The sequence below is a fragment of the Daphnia pulex genome, chromosome 10 (assembly GCF_021134715.1).
Source record: "Daphnia pulex isolate KAP4 chromosome 10, ASM2113471v1".
In the NCBI taxonomy this organism is placed as follows: Eukaryota; Metazoa; Arthropoda; class Branchiopoda; order Diplostraca; family Daphniidae; genus Daphnia; species Daphnia pulex.
This window is the reverse complement of record NC_060026.1, coordinates 12,625,245-12,649,480: the sequence shown is the minus strand read 5'-3', so window position 1 is coordinate 12,649,480 and position 24,236 is coordinate 12,625,245. Positions and strand designations below refer to the sequence as shown.

The 24,236-nt window shown below is 46.9% G+C and overlaps 1 protein-coding gene across 5 annotated transcripts in view; it reads right to left on the bottom strand.

The window, feature by feature from the left end:
- Positions 1 to 24,236, bottom strand: part of LOC124205985 — a 53,495-nt gene that overhangs the window by 2,237 nt on the left and 27,022 nt on the right. For 4 of the 5 annotated variants that reach the window (XM_046603593.1, XM_046603590.1, XM_046603594.1 and 1 more), the window contains 14 exons: positions 12,580 to 12,770; positions 7,411 to 7,678; positions 5,049 to 5,192; positions 4,705 to 4,887; positions 2,602 to 2,892; positions 2,353 to 2,523; positions 2,101 to 2,287; positions 1,754 to 2,017; positions 1,495 to 1,604; positions 1,185 to 1,364; positions 889 to 1,083; positions 681 to 789; positions 431 to 610; positions 56 to 351 (listed from right to left, as the gene is read on the bottom strand). In XM_046603593.1, the coding sequence (XP_046459549.1) occupies positions 56 to 351; positions 431 to 610; positions 681 to 789; positions 889 to 1,083; positions 1,185 to 1,364; positions 1,495 to 1,604; positions 1,754 to 2,017; positions 2,101 to 2,287; positions 2,353 to 2,523; positions 2,602 to 2,892; positions 4,705 to 4,887; positions 5,049 to 5,192; positions 7,411 to 7,678; positions 12,580 to 12,770 (2,769 nt within the window). Of the gene's footprint in view, positions 1 to 55; positions 352 to 430; positions 611 to 680; positions 790 to 888; positions 1,084 to 1,184; positions 1,365 to 1,494; positions 1,605 to 1,753; positions 2,018 to 2,100; positions 2,288 to 2,352; positions 2,524 to 2,601; positions 2,893 to 4,704; positions 4,888 to 5,048; positions 5,193 to 7,410; positions 7,679 to 12,579; positions 12,771 to 15,582; positions 18,695 to 24,236 lie in introns of all 5 variants that reach the window. The other variant, XM_046603595.1, reaches the window with a different exon arrangement.

The following is a 24,236-nucleotide window of genomic DNA, read 5'->3' as shown; positions in this document are numbered from 1 at the left end:
TATTAATTATCCACAAATTCTAAACATATGTACGGTACAAGAAATGTGTTCTTACCATGAGCTTCTTGCGCTGGCGGAGTCGTTCCTTGCACAGGAAGACGACGGCCGTCTTGAACACGAAACACATGGCGTGTAGTTCCAGTCCCTTTTTGACTTTGCCCAAAAAGTCGGAAATGTTGAGCCATTCGACGCCTCCGTAGTAGAGCAGCTCCGACGGACTCAAGTCAACCGGCTGCTTGCAGGACTTTTGATGCTGGCGAAACAGGTGATCGAAGATGGCGCCGTATTCTTCGTGAATGCGCTGCATTTCGTTGATATGTTCGGCCACCTTTTCCATGCCTTTCAGGGCGTCTGTCGAGTCATAACAATCCGAAAATTCAAATCAAATTCCTCATCTTATTATCGTAAATTCGTATCCAATATGACGTACCGACGAGGTGTTGATGTTCGCTGCTATTGGAATCGGTCAAGTTGCGCAGCTGCTGCAACAGGAGCGGATACTTTAAAATGCGCTGGATCGGTTTGATCAGATAGGATTCGAGCGTTGACGAATGTTGCTGGCGTGGGTTGCGCGACTGCAGGAACTCTTGCAACGCTTGAGATCCTTCGTCTGTCGAATTGGCACAAGTTTAATACGAGCAGAGTAACCAAACGCAAACAAGAGACAATTGACTATTTACTTGGCAGTAAAACTTTTTGAGCCTTGGAGTGGCTGGCGCAGAAGGAACTGTACAGTTTGAAGTGATTGGCGTGATGCAGGAAAGCGCTGCCGATGGCAAACAGAACATTCTGTCGATATATAGAGAAAGAGTTGAACAAACAAATTATTATTGCAAACAACGGGGATTTGATTGTGATTTTTTCCTTGGGAAATTTGATTTGATTTACTTTGAACTGGTAGGGCTGGTCGATGGCGTCGAAATGGGGCTCAACGGCCAAAGCTTCTTCCAGACTCTGCTGGAACACTCGCTGGAAAGCGACAATCTCCTGGATATTTCCAAAGAGGGCGTTGATCTCGGCCGAGGAAAGGAACGTTTCTTGCTTGAGAGGCTCCAGGTAATTCTCCAGTAAATTGTTCAAATGCTAATAATAATAATACAAAGCACGAAAGTGTCAAAAGAGAGTTTTTTTTAACTGGTAATGCGTTGCCATTGAACTCCTATTATTGACAGGGTGTAGTTTACCTTGACATAAGTCCGTTCCGTCTCCACCAGCTCTAGGATGCACTTTTTGAGCTTCTCGCCGTCGGAAAGTTGCCGATTGGGCGTCAGGGCGATCGACTGGGAGGAGGCGATGCTTCCGGTTGGCGAGGATCGCCGGAAATCCGACATGGTAGATGTGGAGCTTCTTTCAGACATGCGAGGCTATATATCGATTGACCATTAAAAAATAAGAAAAAGTAAGATACGATCTCTTTATTCCTCAATCCCCATTCGATTCATTTCACAATTGAATTCAGGAAAGGAGAAAAAAATAAAAAATAATTGTCCTTACCCGAAGCATAGGGCCAGGAACTTCAGCCGGACTAGACTTGGTCTGCTGGATGGGAGGTAGTTCAGTTGGGAATGCGCCAGGACTATCGACCGCCTGTGAAGACTGTCCGTCTGTAATATTACGGAAAAGGATAATTCGAGTTAATCAAATCGCTCGAGCCCAAATGACCGCAACATGGCAGAGCCGAGCCAATAATACGAAATGCGTATCATAATAATCGAATGAAGGGCCAGCCAAACTAGAAAGAGGCGATGCTTACGCCAAGATGGAGCCGGCACGATGAGATTAGACAGGGCGTCGTCAGTAATGAGCTGATCAGAAGGTGGCGGGGGGCAGACGAGACTGTCGATGAGATCGTCGGTCGTCCTCAGCAAGCAAGTCACGTCGGGCGGATCGGCCCGACAGCTGCGGATCATCAGCGACAGCGAGAGCTCCTCTTGCAGCACCGACTCGATGTACATCATGTCCAGGTCGCCGACCAAGGCCCCGTTGATGACCATGATCTCATCTCCCTTGATGATTCCTGCCAAATAGCAAACGAGACCGTGTCGTCGTTAATCAAAAAAGCCCCAAAAAACAAAATAAAACAAACAAATGGACCAGTACCGTGGTTCATGGCCACGCTGCGATCTTCGACCCGGCTGACGAAGACGCACAATTCGTCCTGCCGTTCCGTGTTCTCCACTAATTCGGCCTCGACGCTGAAGCCCCACATCTGTTCCAGATTGTTACGCGACAGCTCCACCTGGTAAAGAGCTTTGCCGCAAATTTCAACCAACTCGTGGCTTGGCACCTTTTAGAAAATATGAAAATTTAAATGCAAATTCCAGTCTCATAATTTTAAAACGGGAAATTTACATAAGAATCGATGAGATCGGTGCGATGCGGCACAAAATGGTTGGAATTGTCCATGTCGCGACGCTTTTTGACCCGTACAAAATGCTCGGCCGCGTTAAGGCCGCGCTTGCCGCAAGCGCTGGCCAGAAACTCTTCGACCGTCATGTTATCCTTCAGGTGAACGGTGGCCGTCTGTCGTCATTTCAAACAATAAATGAATAAATGAATAAAGACAATTCCAATCCATCTCCTGGTTTAAATTGAATCTACCTGTCCGTCGGGAAGATTGACTCTGAACTGCCTTTCCCCTTCGTGATGGTGTCCGCCGTGCTGTGACGAGGAGGCGGCGGCCACCGATTGCGACTTGCGTGAGCTGAGCGAGTTGGATCGTGACAAAGTGGGCGCCACGGCCCGTCTCCTAGTGGCTCCCCGTCCGGCCAGGAGATTGTTGAGCAGCGACGGACTCCGAGCGCAAATGTAGGCGTGAAACGACGACACGGTGAAGATGCCCAGCCGGTTGAGCGTGTGTTTGGTGCTCCGCGAGACGTGCGTCAATAAACTCTGCGTGCCGAAAAAACAAAAAAACAATTAACACTCGTCCAAAACCCTCCCCCCACTCAAAAAAGATCAAAAAACTTTTTTGATTCATCAAAATCAAAAAAAGTTTTCTCTGGTGAATTGACGTGGGTGGGTTGGACTGTGCTGTTTCGTACTATGCGTGTTGCCGGGAGGCACGAGTGGTTTAAAAAGGGTCTAGATCTTTTCCATCATCTCTTTTTGATATAACATTCTCTCTCTCTTCACTCTTCTCCAAACTATACAGAAAAATCTCCTTTTTTTGTGTTGTTTTGTTTCTATTTCAATTTCCAGCTGGATGAGATGAGCGAAGAGTTTTTTCCCCTTTTTATTTCCATACAATATAACCCCTTCTTATTTGAACAGAAAAAGGGAGTGGCGGTGCTCATCGCACCGCCCGCGCACTTGGATTACATCTCGACTGTCTGTGCGTGTGACGTAGTCAAGTGACTTTTTGGTAATTCCGTCGAAAGAGAAGAAGAAGAAGACAAAAGTCGAGAGAGACGAGAGGAGATGTAATAGACAACATCCATCTCTGGCAAAAGAGACGCCTTCCATCTTCCCTTTTTTTGGCCTGGGCTTTTGTCTCCTTTTGCAGGTTTTCTCCCGCGTGATTCACGCTCACACGAGTCAAAGACAGGCCAGCTCTGATGTCTGTCGCTGTGTGTGTAATATTATGTACATATACGACCTCCCCCCACCCAACGTTCCTTTTTGCCTCTCTTAACAACTTTGGCACAAGACAAGCGTGATACGCGCACGCTGACTAAAGCTAATCAAAGTCTTATCGTGTCACGCGCTTGCCAGACTTGGACTTGCCCGTTTCTTTGGCTCGTCCAGTACACCCACCCCACCCACCCCCTCCTTCAACTTATTCAATGCTTCACTTGGTATATATAAGTAAAGCGATGGTTGCTGGAGCTGCGCCTCCGCCGCCGGAATTGCCGAGCACCTGGCGCCGGTCCCACATACTTCCCGTCTATTGGAGACGCTACAGCTGCTAGCAGCTAGATTGTTACTACTACTACTCTCTACTCTGTGTGTGTATTATGTAACCAGCGACCGAAAACTTTTTTTTTTCTCCCTACCCGATTCTTACGGGCTGTACACTACATCGTTCCGGTCTGCGGAGGAAAATGAATTCCCGAATGGAAATAAAAGAAGGAATCGGAGAGCAGCCCTACACAGTTGCAGGTTGCAGCAGCAGCAGCTCTGGCAACTATTACCAACTTTATAATGAGCGAGTGAGGTTCGTCTGTACAGCGTTAGTATTACACGGTAATAAGTTGGCGGCAGGACGAGTTTCGCAGCCCTCAGAAAAGTCGGAACGCGGAAAGGAAACTGAAGCCAAAGTCGACATTTTGGGGTTTGTTTTGGCGCTCGCCTCTCTCTGTGTTATACGACTCGTTGTGATACTGTGGCGGGGGGAGGAGGATCTCAATTCTCCTGCGGGATTCCCTGCTAAGCCCCTTTTCCTGTATAACATACCTCCGCCCACGTTCCCATCTCTGCCTGGGCCGGCAGAACAAAAAAAGTTTTTTTTTTCTTTTTCCCCCCTTATCCCGCAGTGGCCTCATTATTGATTCATTTTCCTCTGTGTACACATGACCTTTGAATCGGCAGGGGAACAGAAAAAAAATAGACACACAGAGAGGCCCAGGGGGAGGGGGATAGTCCAGCGAGAAGAAAAAACGGAAGCCATTCTTGACTTGTTAAGTTTCTTATTAGGGTTGTTGCTGTTGTTCTCTTCTTGAAAGTTGGGAATATAAGGACTTGGAACTTGGTAAGTTGACGTACCTTTGGATTAGGCAACTCTCCGTGCTGCAAGCTGGCCATGTAGCACCGGAGGCGGAACTGCTCGCAGTGAAGTCGTTCCAAATTCTCCTCCCAAGCTGCGATCTGAGCTCCAATTTGGCGTCGGCTCTCCGACTCGGACACGACCGACAACTGCAGTTCAGCCATGTGCTTCAATTTGTGATCCTGCATCAAAGAATCGCAAGGGAAAAAAAAATAAAAATAAAAATACAAAAATTGAAATGGGCCCCGAAATGTTAATGGAAAACATTCCATCCTTCCCCGTATGGAAACGACACGGATGATGGAAAAGTGAACATTTCCCCCGGCCGACGAATAAGGCATACCGATTCGATGGAACGTTCCAGACGGAGAATCTCTTCCTGCAGCAAGTGGAGTGTGCCCGTTTTGCCTCGATGGCGGGCGAAAGCCGCGGCGCAGGCCGAATGAATGCTGTTAACCCAAGTGTCCAGTTCGGCCTGGCAAGGAGCCTGCATAGTTTAAATAAATAAATAAAAAAAAATTACAGAATATCTCAAGACAATAATGTGGTACAGCAGCAGCGGTATAAATGAACGGCAGCAGCAGCCAATGTCTGCTGGCCGTAATCAAGAATCATAATCGAAACGAAACATCATCCATCAAACGACGGCCGTGATGTATAATAATAATACAATTCCGGAGAATCAAGAAGAAGAAAGAAAGAAAGAAAAAAGAAATTCCCAAATGAATAGGGAAAGGAGAAACCCCCTTCACTCGCCGATGAGGCAACATATTATTTATGCAGCACAGTGGAACTACTATACACGGTGTATTCGGAATAAATATCTGCGTTACTATATGTGTGTGTATAGTTATTAGACACGGAAAAAGAGAAAGAGAGAGAGTGAAACAGTGTGCACGGTTCATTAGATCCTGACGTGGCTTTTCCATCATCTTTCATTTTTATTATTATTGTATTCGAATGGAGGGAGGGAGGGATGGGGAAGGATGGATGGATGAAGATGGGAGAATAGGAGCCGTGTAGCATTAAGGATCTCTTCTTCTTCTTCTGCACGGGCATTAACGACCGCTCGATTTATTGGAGCGCGGCAACACACACACAAGGATTTTCGCCTGAAGAGTAACTATGGCACGACGTTATCCCATTCTGTTATATGCCCTATGTTCTTCCTTTTGTTTCTTATCCTCCCTCGCGATGGTTCGGTTCAAGACAAGAAAAGAAAAAATACGAATATAAACCTATCAGATGAAAACGAGCCTCTTCTTATTACTGGGATCGTGTAGACGCGGTCGTGAGCCCATTTAAATCACGGGCAATGGGGGCTGCTCTTATAGACGATGGCCCCGGAGAATCTGTTCACCGCACCGCCGACTTCAATCAAGTTAAAAATAACTGGGAAATCATTTGAAGGAAATGGTTCCAAATTAAATTGAGGGTCACGACTAGAAGCGAAAATATCACAAGTTCACCGTTATTTTCTTCTTTTCTGTTGTGTGTGTGTTATTTGTGTGCGCAATTGGCTAATGGCTTTGACATGGATGAAAAGATTCGATTCAGTCGCAAACATGTGCACACGACAAAAAGAGAATCAAAAAGATTTTTCCTTGAGGATCTTTTGTGTGGACTCCCCGACTCATATAAAAGGACAGAAATCCCTCCAACCTCACCACGAATTTGTTTTCTTTTTTCTTCTTCCTCCATTATAGTCGCATGCCCGGCTTATTCAAACATGAAATTTTCAAATAAAGAAAAAGAAAAGAAAAAGAAAAAACTCTTTTCTATAGTCATAAAAATTTGATCAAAATTTGTCGATTCAAACTTGTTTGTTCTCTCACTCGAGTGCAAAAACAAACCCACTGTGTGTGTGTGTGTGTGTGTACACGTACGGCGCTGTTGTAGACCCGACGATCTTGAGAAGTTGTCAAGTTCTCAGTGTGTTCGGGTATATTAGGGAGTAGCAGTATAGTAAAGGGGGGTAGCAGCTCCTTATATCTTTTTCTCTCCCCCCTTCCCCCTTTCCATTCGTGAGTATAACAATATCAACTAACTAACCCAACTACTAGTGCGCCGGCTGAACTATATAATGAACGTTATTACACACACATGAACTGTGTTGGAGGAGTAGTTCTATTCGTCCCGGCGCCCGCCGACGCCCCGGTATATTCCACATTTGCATTCGAGACGTTCTCATATCGATCAATAAAAAGCCGGGCGACGACGGCGGCGGCGGCCTTCCTAAATACAGCACACACACACAACTTCGTCGATGTGGAAGGAAATCGCGGGAAAAATAAAAGTACAAGAAGAAAAAAAACGTAGACAATAAGCGGATGATGGAACACGAAGAAGAAGAATATAAAAGGAGAAGAGTTTTGCTGGGTGTGTGTGTGTTAGTAGGTTGCCGGGTGTGGGTTTATCATTGTCGGGGGGATATCCTCTTTTTGTGTGTGTGTGTGTGCGGGAGTCGATGCAATAAGACACAAGGGGAAGGAGCGGTTGGTTTTGGTTAAGAAGACGGAGAGGAGCTATATAATATCTATTGTGTGCGCCGGAGCGTGTATCTCTTAGTAAGGAAGGAATCGTTGTTAATATCTAGAAAGGGAGAGCTGATGGATGGCTTACAGGACGGACTGGGATAGGAAATAAGGTGGAAGAGGGGGGGGGGAATAGATGGATGGATGGATGGGGGGGTTGAGTCTATTTACCTGGAAGAGATAGGCATCTCCGAATGCTGTGCTGAGACAAAAGATGAAGTCACGCTGCGGATGCTCGGGTATGGGCTGCATGATGGCCCCGTCGACGATGATGAGATGCTTGGGTGCGGCTTCGACGTGGCGGCCCTCGCGGGAGTCGCACGGGTAGAACAGGAGCGTCGTCCCTTTTAGACAGACCCAATAGCCGCGCCAGCCGCGCTTTCTGGCCAGCTCCACTTGGTGTTTCTTGCGCAGCAGCCATTTCTTCACGCTCAGAAACCTGTTCACGAGGCGGAACGGGACGACGCCAAGTCAAAAAAAGAAAAAAAAAAGAAAAAAAGAAAATGAGATGATTAGTATGCAAAAGAAAAATGGAAAGGAAAAATTCAATTCTTCTTTCGCCCCTCTAACTCTCCTACAGCCCAGGTCTATTGGCTTCGAGCGGACTTGCCATGTATCGATCATCATCAGGGGCGCTTGGTATAGACGCGTGAAAGGGTGGGGATGTGGGCGTGGACTGAGTTAGGAGGAGAAAGAAAAAAGATGACGATCGAAATGGCAGATGGCAAAAGTCTTGCCAGCAACTGGATCGATGATTGTAAACGATTGGGACGGAAACGACGGCGAATGGGAACAAGAGGAATAAGAAAAAAAAATCCCGGTCCCGATAGAAGAAAATAAAAATCTAAAAAGAAAATAAAAAAGAAAAGGAGGAAAATTGAAAATTCAATGATCACATCGAATCGATAGAAAAGAATCAAGTTTACAACCAGGAGGTGCCGGTGTGGCGGCAGGTCTCTTTTTCGGTGTTTGTGGATATTTTTGTCGAGAAATGGTATTTATTTCTTCTTCTTCTTCTTCTTGGGAATGACGTCGCAACAAGACATTGTGTCGTCACCAGAATGGATCCATGCAAATCGACGAGTTCTTTTTTGGGGGGGAAGTCAATGTCACACTCGATCGTATACACTTGTGACACGATCCAATCTCTGCATGGCAATACAATCCAGCCACCGCACAGGCAGAATCCCGTAACCGATGGACTCGACAAACATTTCAAACTGCGTCTAAACTCTAAAACCATCTCAGGTTGAAACAGGTGTTTTTTCTCTTCCCTCAACGCCAATCTGCGATTATCTCTCAACTGTCAATACGAAATGTGATAAGACTTACAAAGCAGACGACACTTGTGTGTAAACTGCGTAACTCTTGTGCCAATGATCCAATCGACACCGATCGACACCTTGATCAATCGATCTCAAAGCGACGTTTAGAAAATCGATTCTACACTCGTCTTGCCAAAAAGTCATTCGGGTTGGCGGTAAATTTGAAAAAGAGAAAAAAAGGGGCGGTGGTCAGAACGAGGGTGGGAATTCAAAGAAGAAGAAAAAAAAAAGGAAACGAGGACCAAGTGGATCGTGAAGTCCTGGGGGCCGTTGCTGTGTGAGACGGCCATTGGAGCGTCCTTTGCTTTTATGATTCGGTTGTGTCCGTCTCTCTTTCCTCGTCTTGTTCCGATTGAATAAGCCGAGAAAACGGAGCGGCAACATTTCAAATTGTATTGCGATTGAAGCGATTTCATCGAGGACGGGCCAACTTGGAAACTGGACGACAAGAAAAAATAAAAGAAAAAAAAGAACCGGCCGCCATTGTAGAGGGCGAAAAAAAGAGAAAAAGTTGTCACTGAGCCGGAATAAAATAGCGCGCCCCCCTTAAAAATAAAAACTTTTCACAGAGTTATTTAGAAAAACTGGCTTAAAAAAGGGAGAAGAGAGAGAGTCTGAATTTGAGTCAGCGTTGCAACTTGTGTGTCACAAGCAATAACGAAAACGTCGTTTCCAATTTGTCATGACAACCCCCTCAGACTAAGATCCCTTTCCTATTGGTTGCACAGCTTTTATAGGCAACTACTACACAGACTGTGAGACTGTACTACCTAGACATACTACTAGATGGGAGAGGAGGAGGAGGAGATATTATTCGCCCCGGCTACTACACCAGAGTGTATATAGATAGACTACTACTACGGTACTACTCCTACTACTACTCCCCCTGGCTCCACATATAAATTACACATCTTTCAGGGTAGGCTACTGCTGCTGCTGCTGCTGCTACATCTACTTGTCGGTATGGGTTATATATCAGGTTTCTCGTTAAGTATATATATACACACACACAGGGGGGAGGTGGGAGGGGTTGTAGAGAGAAAAACGGGTGGCGTCGGCTTACTCCGTGTCTTCCCTCCTTGTGTTCACTTGTTTATATTTATGTCTTCTTCTTCTTCTTCTTCTTCTTCCGGCACACGAACGAATCGATCGAGACAGTTTTTCTCTCCTTCTGTTGTGTGTGCGGCGGCCTGTACACACACAGGCATACAGTAGATCTATCTATCCAAGTACTACACACATAGTCTAGTCTATAGATACGACCGGGGTTGGCGCGGTGGTGAGGATAGGAGAGAGAGAGAGAGAGAGCTATTGATCAATCCCGACGACGGCAACGACGCGGGGCAACCATGTCACAAGACAACAACAACAACAACCTCCTCCTCATCCCCCCCCCCACAATCGTGGTTTTTGTTCAACGACGGAAAACAAAAGAAATAAAAAAATAAAAGAAAAATGTTGGTCGGATGCGATATCTTCATCTTGCGGTAAAAGAAAAAACAAAAAATATTGCCTAATAAGAAAAAAAGAATATGACGTGTTATATATAAATATCCATTTCATTGATTTTCCACCCACCCACCCATCTTTTGATGGCCTTCTCTTTTTTTATACGACGTGTAACACGATAAACGATATCTTATAGGTGTGCGGTTATATATAGCAGTCCCCCATCCTTTCCTTCAATGTTCGTATAATAGACGGGCCCTTTTTCTCCTTTTTTTCTTCGCCACTTTGCCCAGCCGATTGGATTGTAAGAAAAAGAAAAAAAAAAGAGAGCGAAGAAACCTTTTTAGAATAATTCAATAAGGAGAAGAAGAAGAAACGCATTTCGGACTGGGTTCTAAAGTGAATGGGGGGTCGTATATAGTAGGGAGAGAAGGCCGGGGATTTTTGTGATTCCATTTCGGTGCGTTCCCAATGTCCACGCCAGTTGAGGATCGCTTTCCATTTTTTCTTCGGGGAGAACCAAAAAGAGTCCAACACCCTTCACCTCGATATCTGTCGAGTCGTACCCTGGGTCTTGATGGGTTTATCGGTGGGAAAAAGAAAAGAAATTCGTCCTCCAACCAGACGACGGCCCTTAGATGCAGACAGCAGACAGAACTTAAACCGGGAGCGCAGAGAAGCTCCTTGCGTTCGTATTGTTGTTTCTCTCTGTGCGCCATGTGGCAGAGGCTCCTGGCCATGCGTGAAATTCCCAGCCAGCTTCCGATTTCTCCATCGCAGCATTCGATGGCGCACATCAAAGTCGAAGCAGAAAGTTGCTACGATCCCCGATAGATATTATATAAGGAGCGGGCGGGAGACCAGGTCAACGAGCTAAAGGAAACGCTTTTGTCCAATGTCGTATAGGCCTATGTGTAGTGTAAGGATCTACTATATAGAAAAGAAGAAGAAGAAGAAGAAAAAAGAAAACGGGCTACTGCTCCTGGGCCAATAATGCTCCCCCCTCCCTCCTTCTTTTCTCCGCAGTGCTGATCAAGCAACTCGCCCAAAAAGAGAAGAGAAAAAAGTGACTCGCTATTTTATTTTCTTAGACATTTACAACTGACTCGGCATCTATTCACTCCTTACGAGAGCTCAACAAGAAGAAGAAAAATAAAAGTGTCAATATAACCGAGGCCAATTTCGGAGCCCTGTCTCGGTCGGATCCAAAAAGAAAAAAGAAAAAGGTTTCTAGGACGGACCGTGTTCTCCGCCCACTTACACGCAGTTGGGGCTTGTCCTATACTACTACTACTGTGTGTCGCAGCAGTTGTTGAGGTTACCGCACAACAAAAGAGATATATGCGGCAACTACACACTCTGAAAGTTGTTATTTTCTACCCCGAAAAACTTGAGCGATTTCCAGTCGGCAAAGGAGGAAATTGTTAAGAGAAGTTGTACAACATTTCGCTGGATAAGTTTTTTTAAAAATAAATGTTGGGACGAATCAGCACGGCTAAAGTTTTGAGCCTTTTTTTTTTCTTTTTTGGGCATGTTCTTCCTGGTTTTCTCGTCGTCCATAACGGTCAATTACGGGCGGATGTCACACACCCCGTTCCTCTTTTTTCTTTGGGGATATTCTGAGACTAGCGCGCGAAATTCGGTTTGCTCCTGGATATACATCATCGGCGCGAGTCCCTATAGTCTAGCAGTTGTTATTGGTAGGGGGGGGGAGGAGTGATGAATAATGCAAGACACGATTAGGCAACGCCTTGCTCCCGCCTTGGATTTCTTTTTTGATCAAAATCAAAAAAGAAAATTGACAATTTGATTGGGTATCGATCACCGCCAGTCAAAAAATAGATAAATAACAACAAAACAACAAGATTCGACGTCGACAACAAACAGCTGATGATGCCAACACGCACGGATGACCTTTTAAAAAAGGAAAAAGAAAAAATCAACCCCCGCCATTTGCTTAAAAATTCACCGGGGAATCTCTTCCTCCTCCAGAGGGAAGAGAAAACTGTTGAAGGAGAAATGCCGGGAATGTCATTCGAGAGGCCAGCGGGTGGGGCGGGCGTTCGCTAGGTAGAATTTGCGTCGGGTAGAAAATCAATGACGATAGAGATAGAGATAGAGAGAGAGATAGAGGAAAGGAGGAATGAGAGGCAAGTCATTAGCATTATTCAGGATTCTCATCAAGGCAGCAGGTTGGGTTGGCTGAATGCTGATGTTGCGCCAGTGGAGCAACGGGCGAGGATTATTCCATTAAACCGGACGCATCACGCATTCAGTCATGGAAACTTTAAAGCAGCAAAAGCTTTCCGGTCGAGAGAGGAGAGTCTATAATAGCTGAACTGCTGGATGCTCTAGACTCTCATTCCCTAATCACACGGAATTCTCATTATCCAATTACAATAGTCCACCCCTCCTGGACCCTCCCGGACCCTATCCACCTCCCCCCTTTGGCGCAAGGTGCTGATGGAGAGCCAAAAAGCAAAAAGGACCATCTAGATATCAATCTAGATATGGACTAGATACGATTAGTGTGTGTCCGTCCCTGGACGTCCGTCTCGCTACTTACCCGGCTTTGCGAACGGCTCCGGTGCAATTGAACGAAGCGGCAGCGCCGCTTTTACGGAACGGCGAAGTCGTCCCGCTCTGGTGTCCTCCTCCGCCTCCGCCGTGCTGGACGTGCTCCGACTCTCCGCCACCGCCGTCGCCGTCGTCGTCGCTGATTGCCGTCGTCAAGGAGAGTCGATCATCATCCGACATCTGTCGAAAAGAACAACATTTTTTAAAATTATTATTTAAATCTAAAAAAAAATTCAAATTCTTATTTAAAAAAAGGAAATAAATTCCCCAAATTTATTCAGACATTATTAGCCGTAGGGCAAATGATGGAAATCGATCACAATTCAATTGGTCTCTTTCTCGGGCATCTGCTGGCAGCAATCGAAGGAAATAAATAGGAGACGAAATAGGAGGGGGGAAAAAGAAAATCGTGTTCTTATATAGTACACATGACGGATGGGAGCCGTGGCATTCCCATCGGGTGAAATCGATCGGCCTCTCTTCGCTCTTTTTTTTTTTCTTTTTTGATTTCTTTTTTGATTTCCAATTCTTTGGGAGAAGTTATGCAGCGCCGCCTCGACTATATTAAATATAAGTTCATCCTTTAATTCCTATACCTCCTGTATTCCTATCCCATCCTTGATGTACGACGTTATTTCAGTCCCTTTCCCCCAGCTCCTAGCTCCTGGCTCCTTCTCTCTCTCATTATCATGATTGGAACTCTCGGAAGTTTTTGATGAAGAAGCTTCTTGAATGTTTGATGATTTTGATGACAACAAAGTTGTTGTGTCGTCGCCTGCGCTCCTATCCAACCCTCCTATCCAGCACACACACACAATCCAAAGATGATTGAATGTTCCGTCTAGAGTCAAACTTGTTGTCGTGAGTTTTCTTGTTATTATTATTATGATTATGACGAGGAGGAGAAAATAAAAAAACAGACAAGACATCAAGGGAAAAAGTGTGCGTTGCCCGTGTGTGTTGGTAATGACGGCCGGCAATCTTTGCTTTTTTTACCTCCGGTTGGTTCGGTCTCAAAGACATCACAACTTTTTTCTTTCGGGGGAGGGCCAAAGAGCCAAGATGCACACACACACACACACCTTGATGGAGGAGTAGTACTCTGAGAGGAGCGAGAAGATGTCAAGTATTATGCACCGAGTGCCAGAGAGAAGGGCTAAAGTTTCTTAAAAAAGAGTTTGGAACGTGAGCTCGGGGTCGACTCTGGGGCGACAGACAAAGTTATGAAAACACACACAACTCTGCTAGCTCCCTTGTTCGTCTTTCGTTATCTCGACCAATTAGTCAACGCCTAGTGACGATAAACTCGCACAAGATTCTGGGGAGGAAAAAAGAAAATCTTCACCTTTAAAGAAAACTTGTAGAATAAAATTTGATAGGGAATTTTTTCCCCTTTTTATATAAATAAGGATATCAGACTTCACTGACAGCTTGTACACGCCAACTTTTCTCTCGTCGTCGTCTCTTTAACAAGAATTGAGCAAACTAAAACTCCGTGACAGACAAAAAAAAAGGAAACCCGATCGATAACTTCATCGTTTCCTTTTTGTCCTTATATATTCCTTCGGGGGTGAAATAAAAAAAGAAACTCAAATAAAAATTTGTCACGCACCAAAGATACTGCGAAAACTTTTCCTTTTTCCCTCACTTGCGTGTGTGTGTGTATGTGTCTCTCTCCTTTTTTTTATTCTGTGTGTAATATTGACTCTGTGGAAGATGAGTCAAAAAATAAGACTAGAGATACGTATATATATAAAACGCATCCATCCATCCATCTATTCCATCCGACGGAGGAGGATTTTGCAACAGAGAGAGAGAGAGAGAGTGTCTGTGCTTCCCTCCGGCTCATCCGACCAAATATAACACACACACACACACACACACACACACACACACACACAAGAGGCACACTCCAACAAACATATTCACGCCGTGCATATAACTATACTATATATATGTATCTTGATGGGTTGGCTGGGATTTCCGGGTACCCAACATCCGCAGCGGATGGATCGCATCGTTACAATAAAAATATAAAATGAATATTTTTTCCACGGAAAAAATAAATAAATAAAAAAAAAAAAATCCCACCATCCAAAATAAAAAGAATACTTTCGTTCCCGGAGGATCGAATTGTACAGATTTACTAAAAAGGAGACTGGCGCGAGCGCACACAGACAGACACACAATAACGGGCGGATCATCATTCTCATGTATGGCTACATAATAGAGTGGATAATGTTTGTTGGCAAGGATCTCTGCGGTCGATCCCATTTTTTTCTTTTCGATTCGCTTATTCGACTCGCAATCGGCGGCGGGCCAGGGGGGATTACGCCAACGTTACGCACTGATGATGCTATTGGGTCCTGCGACAGACAAACCTCTCTCAAGAGTCCGCCGACAACTTGTTCCTCGAATCGAAAAAAAAACCCCAAAAAATTGGAAGAAAGAAAAGGGGAAAAAAAGGACAACTGGTATCACATGACGTAACATGACAAGACGTCTGCATCAGAAAAGGGACGACGTTTGTAAGGAGCTTAAAATAATGGACGATGCGAGTCGTCGGAGTCGTCGTCGTTGAATTGGGCGGGAATTTTCGAGTGGGTCGGGAGACAAGCGACACATGAAAGGGAAAACGGGTAAAAAAGGGGAAAAAACAAATTCCGGCAAATCAAAAAATGGCAGACACACGGACGAAGGAAAACTTTTCAAGTCCGTCTGTTATTGATCTGCCCAAGAAAACAAAAGAGGAGTTGAACTATACAGTGTGCGCGGAATCTCGCAGCTTCTATTCAATGAATCTTTGATTGCCGATGCAACTGGAAAAAAAGAATTAAAAAATCAAAGAAAAAGAAACATTCCGCCCCACACCTGGGCCGGAAGAGCACGCGGAGGAATTATCATTTCAGAGAAAGCCCGGGGGTGGGTTGGGCGGCCAAAGAAGAAGGAGGAAGGAGAGAGGCAGGAGGCGTGTGCTGTTGTTTGATTATACCTTGCAGAGGAAGAGGGCGTTGCATTCGGCGGGTGTGATCCGCCAGTGGTGGTGCTGGTAGATGCGAGGCTGACGATCGGCCCGCATCCGCTGGTCCAGCCGCAGCAGCGCCCGCTCCAGACCCACGTTGCTGTTGTTGTTGTTGTTGGGCGGCGGCGGAGGATGAGCACCACCGCGGCTGTTGCTCCGCTCCGGCGAGCCCCAACATTCAATGTAGCCGCAATCCAGGCCGTCCTTGTCCGAGTCGGCGCTGGCCGTCGTCTTGTCCGACCTCGTCAAGTGGCTCAACGTCTTGACGATGTACTGCTCAATCTGCAGCCGCTGCGACAGCGCGGCCAAATAACTTTGGTGTCCACCTCCGCCGTTCGCATCCGCCGATCGATCATTGGCCGCCACGCTGCTGGCCCTCGACGACGACCGCGGCGTTCGCAGCGAATCGTAATGACGTGCGTCTCCTCTCGACGACGGGGTCATCGTCATGTGGTTGTTGGCGGACGAACCGACGCCGGACGACGCCGCCGTCGGAGAGCCGGAAGAGCCTTGCCTCCTCCGCCTGAGATAAGCTTCTTCCGAATCGCTCAGAGAATCACCCATAGCCGGGCGACGGTGTTGTTGTTGTTGTTGTTGACGTTTGACTGGCGTGGCAGACGGCGGAGGCAGCGGTGTCTGGCCGGAAGTCTGGCCGGTAGCTCCAGCCGTCACGATCTGATGATTGCCACCGGCGGTGGTGGTAGTCCTCTGCTGCTGCTGCTGTTGTTGCTGTTGTTGCTGTTTTATTAACGAGTTGTTGTATTGATCGGTCCCGCTCAGCACTTGAGTTATGAGGGCCAGGATCTCGGCCCAGTGGCGCCCCACCGGAGCACCAGCTCCTCCTCCTATCGCCGACGTCTGCTGGGACGATCCCGTCGGCTGCTGACAATTTCGCGGAAGACTTCGCGTTTTAAGCGCGTGATTGGACGTCGACGACGTCGGCGGAGGAAGAAGAGGTTGTTCGACGCCGGCGACGGGCGGTGGAGGCTGTCGCTGAGTTTGGTGATTGGACTGGATCAAGTAATTGTCATAATTGACTTCAACCGAATGGGAGCGATGGGTCGTGATGCTACTCCGGTCGGATCGAACGCCCGGATCGACCCCCAGGGCCCCCGGATCGTCGTGGTTGTGAGGCGTCGGCCTTTTGGCCAGCGTAATCGTCGTCGTCGTGGCGGCGGCCGAGTTGTTGTTGCCGCTGCCGCTGCTGGACGTGGTTGATTGACGGAATGAACGGGCTGTCAAATAACCGGGCGGAAGTGCCGAGTGCGAAGACGGAGGAGGCAATGGAGTTGACGTCGTCGAACTGCCGACGGAGGCTGTTGTTTGCATTTTGGTTGTTGTCGCTGTTGTTGCCGACGTCGTCGTCGAGTCGGCGTTTAAGGCACTTGAAACTGGAGGAGACGGACGAAGGAGAAGAGGCGGATCACTGCTGACGATGCCGCCAACGGGACCGCCGCCCAATCCGCCACGGGCTTGTCCGCTAACAAATTGTAACAGCTGATAGAATTCCGACAGCGTCACTTCCTGTTGGTGGCCCGTCGTCCGAACTGTCGCCGGAGCGGCGGCGGCGGCAGCGGCGCCCGGCTGAATGTGGCGACGAGGCGAGGCCGTCGTCGAAGGCATCGATCGCACCGGTCGGCAGGCAGACGACGATGCATTGGCTGGATGGTGGGATGAATGCGGCGGCTGGCCCTGGCCGCCATGGACCTGGTTCGACTGATCGACCGCCAATTTCTCCCGGCGGACGTCTCGGGCGAAGGCCAACGCCAAATTGGCCGCAATCTCGAGACCGATCGTGGCCTCGGCTAAGGCGTCCTTCTCTTGGCCGGGCCGTTCCGGCTCCACGTTCGCTTTGCTGAGGTGCTGTTGTTGTTGTTGTTGTTGTTGCAGGGCTTGTTGTTGACCGAACCGGACCGATTTGACCGCCGACGACGACGGGAGAGTCGTCGAAGTGGTGTAGTAAGAATGAGCCGGGCCGCCGGCCGTCTCTACCTCGGCGGCCGCTTGCTGGGCCATCATCAGCGCCGCCGTCACCGACGTCTCCGACGGCCTCCGTTGGTGATTTCCGTAGCGGATGAAATCCTGGTGGACGACCGACGGTTTGGCCGAAGCTGTCGGAGGCGATCCGGCCGGATTATTCCGTTCCGCGCCGCACGACTGGATGCAGGAGCTCGTCCTGGGCGGCGGAATCGGTTTGGATCGGGCCGTTTTGGGCGGAAGCGGTGGGCCGGCCACAGGTTGCCCAGCTGTCAGTGACGTCTTTGACCTGGACGATCCATCGACGACGCTGGATCCACTGCCGGCGGATGCGGCGTAATTGCTGCCGCCCATGGGTAGACTTCCATTACCGACCGGAGTGGCCGGCATGCTGACGCTGCTGCTGGACTGGCCCCTCTGCAGCAGACGGTGAGCCCATCGGCGGACACCCGATCCGGCGCTGCCCAGCGTCAAAGTGCTCTCACCGTGTTGACTCATTTTGTTGTTCTTATTCTTCTCCGGGCCGCCTCCTCCGCCTCCTCCTCCACCTCCCACCGACGAAACAGTAGCCGCTGCATTGCCGGCCGACTGCTGTTGCTGCTGCTGCGATGGAGTCAAGCCCGGAATGAAACTACTGGCCATGACCACCACCACTGATCCACTTCCTCTTCGCGGTTGTTGTTGAGCAGCAACTCTCAGCGCTCATTCATGTCCGTTGGCTGGGCTTGAAACCCGTCCATTTGCAACGACAAACAAAAATGTTTTTGGGGTTTTTCTTTGAGGGGTTTTTTAAATCTCTGCCGGTTTTATTAAGAAGAAGAAGTCGCGCACAATTGATTCCGGTTGACGTTGATTCCGGAATTGGATGAAAGTGTCACTTGGAAGACGAGTCACAGTTGTTGTTGTTTCATTTGATGTCGAGATGATGTCGAGATTTTTATTTTTGTTCTTAATTTTGGTTTTGCTTTTGATTTTCTGTATTGATTTTTGAATTTGGCGGGGTTAGGTTAAATTTTCAAAATTTCAAATTGTCTCCGCGCCGGATCATCTGTTGGTTGCTGTGACTGTTGTTGCTGAATGCGATGGACCGAGTTGATGTCATCAACTAATAATAATCAAACAACAACACAACGGGGGGAAAGTCAAGAATCAGTCGGGCGACTCTCATCTCTCTCAGCTCTCGAAATCAAAAAAATCAAAATTTCTTTTCTTTTTGCACACATTAAAAATTGTCATTTCAAAAAATAAAAAATAAAAAAATATATATTTTTCTACGATCAAAAAGAATGGAAAAGTACGACAATCACGAAACGGATTGAAGTATTTTTTTGTTTTAAATCATTTCCAAATGATTCTTTTCCATTCTTCATCGACACATTTGCAAAAAAAAAAATTATTGAAAAGATGAGAGACTAAACCGGACTGTCACTAACCAAATTAAATTGAAATATCGACACACATTTTCTTTATTTTTTCAAAACGATATAGATCTGCGGCTGAAAAAGTTGTTGCTTTGCGGATGTTTCGGGGTTTTTTTTAAACGTAGTGTCGTAACACACACACACACACAAAAGGTCAAAAAAATTCACGAAATAATAAACAGAGCAGTAAAATAAAAATAAAAAAGTGCGGGCGGGAATGGGGGAGAAGAAAAGTTGCGCATTTCCGCCATCACGCACACACGGCAAAAACACTCCCGCGAGGATAATAATGAACGATGCGGTAGTGGTAAAACACGACGACGACGACGACGACGACGTGAGTGTGCAGTGTGCTGTGCACACACACATTCTCCGTTTGTGGATGGGCATCAAATCTAAACTCTCCGTCATCATCGCCCCCCCCCCCCCGCTGTGTTATATAACTCGTAAACGACTTTGCGTGACTTGACGGCCTTGGCCGATGGATATAAGACACACACAGAGGGAGAGAAACCCGGGACAACAACGCGTGCGGAAGCCAACGGGAGCGGCAACGTTTGTCGCATTAGAAAATGGTGGTAACCGGTGCGGATGAAACCATCCGAGAGTCCTAACGACAATTAAGACTCGCTAGGGTGGATAGGCCGCCGCCTCCGCCAGGGTCGCCAGAGGCAACTCTCTCTCTCAAATATATCAAAGAGAAATTCTCTCTTCTTCTTCACAGATTTCGTCTGTCAACAAATGGGAGAGGCCAAAGAACCAACAAGCTGATGAGTTGTATCGATCCTTCTTCTAAACCCACCCACCGCCCCATTTCTTTCTTTTTTTCCACCAAGATATCGGGATTCCCAAATTCGTCGTACGAACCAACAACAACAACAGTTGTTGTCAAAAAAGCCTCTCTCGGTCGGCTCGCTGTCATTCCTCAAAAAAAGAAATCATCGAAAAGATGCTGTGCACATTTCGTGCGGATCCACATCGGGATGAAAAAAGGAGAAGGAGGAGGGAGAAGCGGGATCGGTCGATCGATGGGAAATCTAAAGATAGCCTCTCTCGGCTGCACATCGGCATGGCAACGATCCTTTTTTTCTCTTTTCTCTCATTCCTATTTTTCAAGTTTGAATTTACCGCCGTCTCTCTCTCTCCTGCATTCATCATTGGCCTTTTAATATATTAGAGAGGAGGAGGTGGAGGCCGGGAGTCAAATGGAAGGTGAAGAATATTCGCGAGCAAATGTGAGATGATCAATCAAATGTTTCATGTCGAGTAGTGAAAGAAAGAGAAGAGAGAGAGAGAAAAGGCGGCTTTCTCTCTCTCTCTTTCTCATCAAGTCAAAAAGAAGAAGAAGAAAATCCCGCGGGACTCTCTTTTCAGGTGTCTTAGTGAATTATCGGGTACGGCGTTTCGGCTCCTTTCATCCGAGCAAGATGAAACGTGGAAAAAAGACGACGACGCCGTTCAAACATTTTTCCTTTTTTTTTTCAAGACGCCGACGCCTTGACTTTATAGTGCTCAGCGTGATTCAATTAAGGGACCGGCGTCTGTCCTCTGTGTGTGTCCAACATTATAAGCCAGCGAAGGTTGGCAATTCTCTTTGCGTCGATTGGCCGAGAAAAGGTGAAGATGGACACACATTTCGGCCGTTATTCAATTCCGCTCAACGTTATACTATCTTATGTAATAATAATAATGATGATCCGAGACAACTCGGCGCTGGGAAAAAAGAAATTCGATTGGCCATTTCTGGCGTTTGCACACACACACACACACACATAAGGCCAGCCGGCAGCCGCTCTGCCCAATTTCCCAGTGAATTTCTGAGCCAGACGGGCCGGCGCATAATAAAACGTGCCCCGTAAAAAAATGGGTTTCCCCCCCTTGCAGCCCACACACACACACACACAGAGCGTAACGACATTGGCACTTGGCAGCGGCGTCGGCCGTGATTGGATCGCTGCGATCACATAAGAGCTCTGCTCTCCCATCTCCTTCAATATATATAAAACCGTGAGCGTATTGTTCTCCTCGGCGCACTGCACAGACGGGCGGTATATACAATGCACAGCCGATGGTTTAGCGGCAAGGAGGACCTGTCTTTCGGCTGGTGAACGATTGCTACACTGATCCCTGGCCCAGCCCAAAAAGAAAACCTTTGGAAGAAAAAAACGTGCGGGAGCAGCACATCGACAGCAATGAAAGTTGCTCCCATATAGAGGGTATACAGCAGGATCGTCTAGGAACCACCATTTTCTTTTCTATAAAGCCCCCGCTCTGTTGTATAGGAACAAAATGCTGTGGATATATATCTATTCCGGGGGGTTAAAGCTGATGGACTGGCCATTGATTTCCTTTCGGCGCGCACACACACACACACATAAGAGCAAAAGCCCAGCAAGACCGAGAGACTTGCACAGCTGCATCTTTTATGTCTTGTCGACGGAAACTGGGGCTCTGACTGGACTAGATGACCGCCGGCAACGACAACAACAACAAGGAAAGAAAAAAGAAAAGCTGGAGATAATATTATATTACCGGGACACAACAGAGAATTCAATCATTTTTTTTTTCCTTCCTTCCTTTTTAGACGGACTGTGCACGGATAGAAAAATAGAAAAAGTCCGTCCATTACTGTCGTCGTCAAACGCCCACGAGTCTCTTAAGTGGAAGGAGGATCGGACCCCCAACCCGAAAATGATTATGAGATTGATTCGACTCTCTCATCACGGAAGAGGAGGCCTGTCCGTTTGTCTTTTGATCCCGACGGCCCTCATCTTTGACATCAATCCGAAGGAGAAACCAAAATAAAACAAACGAACAGTAGCGCCCAAAAAAAAAAATAAGGAAAAAGAAACGACCCAAAAACCGGGCAAAAGAAGAAGAATTGAATCCATCCCTCAAGAGAGATACACACCGAAGAGAATGGGACTGTCAAGTTACGTTTGAGTCCCCACTAGGCAAAAAGGGACTCTAGCCAACGCCCTTCTTCTTCTTCTACCCAAAAAAAAAAATTGTACGGGAGTGATTGATGAACGAACTCGTCTCTCAACGTTTGTTCTCTGTCTTCTTCTTCTTCTTCTTCTTCTTTTCAGCTGGGCCAAACAAAAGAAAAAAACAAAAAATATTTTTTCCCATTTCTTCTTCTTCTTCTCGGCTGCTCCTTTTGTTTCCCCCGAATAAGAATTCTTCGATGGCCAACTCGGAAATGGCGGGAAATTTAAATCACAAGAGTTGTTTTCGTTTTGTTTTGTTTTTCTTAAAAGATAAGAATATGTAGATTTCGATAGATTGTCGTGGGAGGGCCATAAAGGTGGAGATCGTTATTTCCTCTCGATGGGATATCGACTTCCGATACTCCTCCTCCTCCTTGGAGACATTGAGAGTCGGCGGGAAGACGGGGGGAAAACGGGGTCAATTCCGATAGATAAAGATGGGCGGGAGGGAGCCGTGTGTTGTTCGGGGAAAAACTTTTGCACGGGGGCGACTTCTTTTCTCTTTGCTGACTCATCGTGACGCAAACAAACGGCTAAATATTGACACTGATCGCACAGTCCATCGAGAGCTAGGGAAACTTCAAAAAAACATTTTTTCCTTTTTTTATTTTTCTGTTTGTCGTTTTGATTACGACTAAAGGCGGGCAGGAGCTCCTAGTCTCAAAAAAAAATATCCTGTCCAAACAAAAGGAAGATTGCAATCTAGCCTTTCTATTTTTCCTTCTTTTGTTTTCCTGGAGAAAAAAGCCCCCAAAAAAAGCCCTTTTTTTTATTTTTCTTTCCTTTTATTTTCTACCCAAATGAACAAATCCTTGTGCGTTCATTTTCTTTTTCTTCTCTACCCCCCACCAGATTCTTTGGCTCCTATTTTGTGTGTGTGTGTGCTTGTACGTGTGTGTCCATTTACGCTCGGCTGGCTCCATCCATACGTTTTCCTTATACTGGACTATATTGCCGTGGCCCGGCTGAGATTAGCTGCTGGCCATTGTCTCTTTCACTGCACTAGTGTTTTTGGCCGGCCAAAGAGAAGAGCTGGAAATCAACCTCAAAAGGCCGTCGTGATCCCTTCCACCCCCCGTACAACGCCACCACCCACAATGTGTTGAAAAGGAAAGGAGGAGGTTTGCACTATAAAACCCGGGGCACAAAAGACTGGCCAACCCTTCAACGACTCCTGGCCAGTCTCTCGAATCTAGAATTTTACTACCCTCCCAAAGAAAAAAAAAATATATAGATGTATAAATAAAGATCCGATTTCACACAATTCATTTCCCAATCAGGAGCAGAAGCTACTCAACTTGCCAAAAAACAGAAAACTTACGAATAAGAAAATAAGTTTTTTATTCTATTTTTTTTTCGGGGGAGGGTTTCTTTTATTTCTTTTTACGACTTCCATCCGCTGGATGAAGGCGGAAGAAAGAAAAAAGAAAAAAGAGTCGAGTCGAGCAATTCATCTGGACTTGTCCTTATATCAACTCCTGTATACTAATGGACGATTGATGTCGTCAACATTGATTCACTCTCCCTCTCTCTCTCGGCATTGGCAATCAAAGAGAGAACGGGCAGAGTGGGAAAGAGGGGGAGGGGATAAGGAGCCAAAGAAAAAAGAAAAAAACGAAAAGAAGCCGTGTGGACTCGATCATCCAGGGCTCCGGATTGGATAGATATGACGCTGTGTGTTGGCTCAAAAAAGAAAAACTCTACTACTACTCCCGGAGACGGGCAGGAGCAGGCAGGCAGCAGCAGCCTTGGTGTAGTAGCAGTAGTAGAGAGAGTGTACGTAGGCAAGTTCGGATCAATACAGTAATAAGAGCACGACGACAACGACGACGACGACGTCGGTGGGTGGTGGTTGGAGCTGGGGTGGTGGCATAGGGGCCGAAAGGGCGAGAGAGCTCGAGTCTATAGGAGCCGGAGCTGCTCTAGTTCGGTTGCAGCAGCTTCGAATGTTGTAGACTATTAGTATCCACACACAAGGCGAGGGGAAAAGGTTAGGTTAGGTTAGAGAGTGGGCCTGCCACCTCCGCGCCACCTCCTTAGATTCACCCCACCCCCAACCTCCTCGTGCAACCGTGTCTCACGATCGTTCCCGGCATTGATTTCTTCCCTCCCTCGGCAGGAAGGAAATCGCAGAGAAGAAGAAAAAAGTAAAGAAAAGAAAAAATACGAACGCGGGACCAACGGTCGCAGGAATGGCTCAATCGCCAGAACATTGGCACACGAATTGCAGCCATGG